This window comes from Monopterus albus, unplaced genomic scaffold, assembly GCF_001952655.1.
Source record: "Monopterus albus unplaced genomic scaffold, M_albus_1.0 scaffold276.1, whole genome shotgun sequence".
Lineage (NCBI taxonomy): Eukaryota > Metazoa > Chordata > Actinopteri > Synbranchiformes > Synbranchidae > Monopterus > Monopterus albus.
The window spans coordinates 411297-416818 of record NW_018128156.1 but is presented as its reverse complement, the minus strand read 5'-3'; the positions used below and the strand labels follow the sequence as shown (position 1 = coordinate 416818).

General features: G+C 45.1%; 1 protein-coding gene across 6 annotated transcripts in view; it reads right to left on the bottom strand.

Moving 5' to 3' along the window:
- The window catches only part of cdk14 (cyclin dependent kinase 14), a 330986-nt gene that overhangs the window by 85990 nt on the left and 239474 nt on the right, over window positions 1-5522 (bottom strand). For all 6 annotated transcript variants that reach the window (XM_020622244.1, XM_020622243.1, XM_020622245.1 and 3 more), the window contains one exon: window positions 3717-3856. In XM_020622244.1, the coding sequence (XP_020477900.1) occupies window positions 3717-3856 (140 nt within the window). The remainder of the gene's footprint in view (window positions 1-3716; window positions 3857-5522) is intronic.

Sequence of the window (5522 nt, the reverse complement as noted above, 5' to 3'; positions counted from 1 at the left end):
TAATCAATATCTATCTAACTAAGAAATTACCTAACATTGGCCTACGGTGTGACAAACGTGGAAGGCCCTGCAGATGGTGGAGTGGGACCGTTAGCACAAACCCCAAAAAATGGTAGAGAAGATGATCCAGTGATGGAACAGCAAAGAACATGGCGTCAGAGAGGCAAACAAACAGACAAAACTAGGAGAGCAGCCACACATACAGCGGGCGATCCGCCTATAAGCGGAAGTGGAAGTATGGAAGTTTGAGTGGGTTAAATAGTGTGAAAACAGACAAGGTGTAGCTTGGGTCAGGTCCCACTCCCGAATCAAAGAATCAGAATCAGAATCTGCTGTATTGGCCAGGTGTGTCGGACACACGAGGAATTTGACTCTGGTACATCGGCTCTCAATGTGTATGTACATATTCCCATGCAAGGGGCAAGTAAACAGTAAACCAGCATAAGGCTTGTAATTCAACAAATAAGCAGTATTAACAAGTGTAGCTCGTTGGCACATACTGGGCTGATACTTTTTACAAATGACTATGGCTTGTGTTGTTACGGCTACAGTTTTAATTTTATTTGTGGAACAGTTACAGTTTTAATTGTATTTGGGATGTAAATGCCAATTCTGGGAGAGCTGTATTGGTTACCACAATAGGTTCACCCTCTTTACGCAGTCATAGTAATGTGATTGGTCGAAGGAATCTGGCAATCTGTGTGACCTGGTGTGATTGGGGGGGGGAAAGAGGGGTGAAAAAAAGAAAAGGAGAAAAAAGAAGTGTCTAGGAGGAGAGAGGGAAGAGGGAGAGAAGAGGGGAAAAGAAAAAAAGAGACTGAAAAGAGACGGAGAACTTTGCCCAGGGCCAGACACGGAGACTGTGGCAAGGTTTCGCCAGCGGAGCCAGCCGGTTTGCCGTGTGGGAGCTGTGAGGCGGAAATAGTAAGCTGACTTTGAGGAGAGTGAGCGGCGTTTAGCTTGAGCCGTGCTAGCCGGCTCTGGTGAGAGCCCGACTGGGTTAGTGGGGCGAAGTTTTAGATAGTGGTTTACCAAAGGAGACTCTGAGAGAGAGTAATCTCTTTCGCAACGTACTCTGAGGTTCGGGTAATAGGTAAAGTTTTCGTGGTTCGACGCACTCAATTGGGGAGGGCTTCACTTGGCATTGGACTCCAATTGTGAGGACGCCATATTGCACCGCACCCAACTGGGGAGGACATCACATTGCATCGCACTCAAATTGTGTGGACCAGGCCTGCAACGATAACCCCAAGAGTGTCGTGAGTAAATGCACCTACACTGTGATAGTCTCAGAGGTCCGTTTAAAGTGCAGAGAGCATCATGAAGAACAAGGAACACACCAGGCAGGTCAGAGATACTGTTGTGGAGAAGTTTAAAGCCGGATTTGGATACAAAAAGATTTCCCAAGCTTTAAACATCCCAAGGAGCACTGTGCAAGCGATAATATTGAAATGGAAGGAGTATCAGACCACTGCAAATCTACCAAGACCTGGCCGTCCCGCTAAACTTTCAGCTCATACAAGGAGAAGACTGATCAGAGATGCAGCCAAGAGGCCCATGATCACTCGGGTTAAGCCATCGCTGGGTCTATCTTCCTTCCTCAAGCACCATACTACAAGTCCTCATTACTAGTTATAGGGGTTATCAATTTTAATTTTGGTTAAACGAACCCAAGCACCCCTCATTCTAACTCGTCTAGTTGGTGCCCCTCCTAGGTAGAGTGAGAAGGCTGCTACACAAGCAACAAACAGTGCAAACAATGCAAAATAAGCAGTATAAACAGGCAGTAAACAATGCAGACAAGACAAAGGAATGCTCATTGAAATGAGATAAATAGGAATAAAAATAGAGTACTTAAAAATAGAGACCTGTACAGATCTGTATAATCTGTACAATGTATATTTACAAGTATTGCACTGAGGGTTATTGTCCAGTCATACTGTAGTGGGTCAAGTGTTCATCAGCGTGATGGCCCAGGGGAAGAAACTGTCCTTGTGCCTGGTTGTCTTGGCGTACAGTGACCTTTAATGCCGTCAGGAGGGGAGGAGTTCGAACGGATTGTGTCCCGGGTGAGGGGTCTGCAGTGATCCTCTCTGCCCTCCTTTTTTACCCGTGTGGTGTACAGGTCTTCCATGGAGGGCAGGCTTGCACCAATGACCTTTTCTGCAGTCCTGACTGTCCACTGAAGTCTGTACTTGCCCTGTTTGGTTGCTGAGCCAAACTAGACACTGATGGAGGTGCAGAGAATGGACTCGATGATTCCTCTGTAGAACTGTATCAGCAGCTCCTGGGGCAGGTCAAAGTTCCTGAGCTGGTGCAGTAAGTACATCCTCTGGTGTGCTTTCTTGGTGATGGTCCCGATGTTGGACGTCCACTTCAGGTCCTGGGAGGTAGTGAAGCCCAGGAACTTGTAGGGCTTTACTACGGATACAGTGCTGCCAAGTATGGTGAGGGGAGGGGTAAGGTGGGGGGGTTCTTCCTGAAGTCCACTGTCATCACCACTGTTTTGAGCGTGTTCAGCTCCAGGTTGTTGTAGCTACGCCCTGGGGGGGGGGGGCGCCTCTGCTTATTGTCAGTGTGCTGGATGTGGTTTTCCCCAGCCTCACCTGCTGCTTCCTGTCTGTCAGAAAGCTAGAAAGCACTGAGAGGTGGGGGCAGGCACAGTAAGCTGGGTCAGTTTGGAGTGGAGGATGTCTGGGATAATGGTGTTGAATGCCGTGCATAGGACCCTGGGGAGTCGAGGTGTTGCAGGATGTAATGCAGTGTCATGTTAATTGCATCGTCGACTGGGATGATGGTGGAACGTTTGAAGCAGGAGGGCACTTCACACAGCTCCAGTGACCTGTTGAAGATGAGTGTGAAGGTGGGGGCCAGCTGATCAGCGCACACTTTCAGGCAGGAGGGGGTCACGCCATCTAGGCCTGGTGCCTTTCTGATCCTTTGTTTTTAAAAAGGCCACGCACATCCTTTTCACAGATCGTTAGAGGTGGGGAGCTGGAGGGAAGGATGGTGATTATCAGGGGAGTAGCTGTTGGGTCTGAGGTGGGGAGGGTAAGGGGGGGTGTTGTTTGTCAAACCTGCAGTAGAACACATTCAGGTCGTCTGCTACTTGACGGTCTTCCACAGTAGGGGGGATGGTTTCCTGTAGCCAGTGATGCTTTTCAGGCTTCTCCACACAGACAAGGAGTCGTTGGCTGAAACCTGAGCTTTCAGCTTTTCAGAGTAGCTCCTCTTTGCTGCTCTGATCTCCATTGTCAGTGTGTTCCTGGCCTGGCTGTACAGAGTCCTGTCCCCACTTCTGTAAGCCTCCTCTTTGGCACAGCGAAACTGCTTGAGTCTTGCTGTGAACCAGGGCTTGTTGTTGTTGTATGTGCAGAAGGACTTTTTGGGCACACATACATCCCCACAGAAACTGATATAAGATATGACAGTGTCAGTGAGTTCGACCAGGTCTGTAGCTACATTGTCAAATACACTCTCAGTCTTTGTAGTCAAAGCAGGCCTGTAGCTCAGTAGAACTTCAGATAATTACATTATCTCTGTTTGTTTTACATTTATGGACAACAATCACTGTATTATTTTGATATTGAAACTCTGAAAATGCAGAGATTCTCAGGCAGAAGTAAAACCAGAAGTAATATTGGTGTGGCTTTTGAGCAATGGCAACAACTGAAAGAACAAAAGGGGCTGAAAAGTGACTATGTTGGGTTACATACTGTCCTGCAGCTCCCAGAGCCGTGGAGGAAGGTTGCTGAAGTATTCATGGCTCAGCGCTGCCTGGGCTGACAGCCGGTTCTTTGGGAAGCACTGGAGGAACCTGGAAGCCAACTCCTCAGCATGGTCCACGTAGCCCAACCTAAAACACATAAACACATATCAGACAGCATGACAGAAAACAGGAAATCAACCTAGTAAGACAAGAAACCAAGCACTTTCCCAATAGAATATAGTGCAACTTAACTTCTCAATCATTCATCCCTCTGAGAAAGCAACATACCTTTTCTCCAATTTACAAAACTGCTGATGAAAAAAAACAAACCTTTTAATTATGCTCAAGGTTTGCTGACTCAAGTGGAAAAACACTTCTCAGACACACATGCAAAAGAGCACACACACATGCTAACACCTTTCTTTTTAAATTTTGAACACAGGGTGACTAGGTCACCACAAGAAACAGAAAGTGTTCATTAAAGCAGGAGCCAAGATGAAAATAAACTCTGTGAATGTGAAATGTGTATGTCCATGTCTGTTCGTACTGGGAGTCACTGAATTCCTGAACCAGCGTTTTACCTTGCAGCGCTATGAGGGAGAGAGGATTGAAAATATACGAAGAGCTGTAATTAGGCATCTACTGCATTAAATAAATGTGATATTATTCAGAGCAGCTTGTTGGCCCACCACTCACAGTACTCAGAGCACCTCTCATGTCATGCAGGCTTCTCATGGCTCCTAGTCAAGCACTCTGACAGCCACTCCCATGGCTCTCAGTGGGGATCTCAAATCGACTTAAAAGCAGACAGACAGAGGGAGGATAAATCTCTGTTCAAGTCATCAACGGCACTCGGCAAAGAGGCAGCGATAAAGTTAATGAAGTCCATCAGTGCCTCTTCTTGCTTGTTTCTCATAAAGTGCAGATGGAACATTCTGTGTAACTCTCAGAAAGAGCTTAACCCTTGTGTTCTGTTAAGGATCATAAAGACAAACTAGTGTGTGAAACAATAGTGATGGAAAAATGGCTGCTAAATTCCAATGAGCTGAGTTGATGATCAGCTATTCAATATTCTGAAGTTCTATCAGGGTGACCTGGAGCACTGGTGGTACACAGTAGAAACGGGATGTTTTTATTTTAAGAGCTAAAATAGGCAATCTACAATATGAGATAAACAAACATTTCAACGGTAATGAGTCCACCTCTCTGTAAATTCACTGTTTGTATTTCACCTAACTTTAGAGCCAGCACAAGCCAAAGTCATGATGTTATAAGGTGGCTAGCATTTTGTAACCCATTTCAATATCAGATTTAAAAATCTGTCTTTCTGGAAAAATGAAGTATGTTTACCATGTTCTACAGGAAATATTTAGCACTGGTTATTAGAAAATGAAACATTTGTGATATTCACATTAAAAGCGAAAAGCTGCAGCAACACTTGTAATGTAAAGAACAACTTGTTAGGTATTTTTAGTCAGATAGATGTTGGTTAGATACTTGATGTATTAGAAATGTTTAGAGTAGACAGGATGTCTAGCTTAGGCTGTTAAATGCTTAGGCATTTTCATGAGTGCTGCAGGTTGCTTATGGTCAAGAATAACTAGATAGAAAGTTGATGACTGTTAGAAGACAGGATGTTTAATATTATTATTCTCACGTGTATAACTGTAGCCATAGCCATAATATTTTCTTATGTTTAATGTCATGACATGTCACTAGAGGTCGTGTTAGAATGTTTTAGCTACACACCACATAATCAACAGACAATCACACATTGATTTTCTTCATGTTTTGACTACTGCTCTGGCCAGCT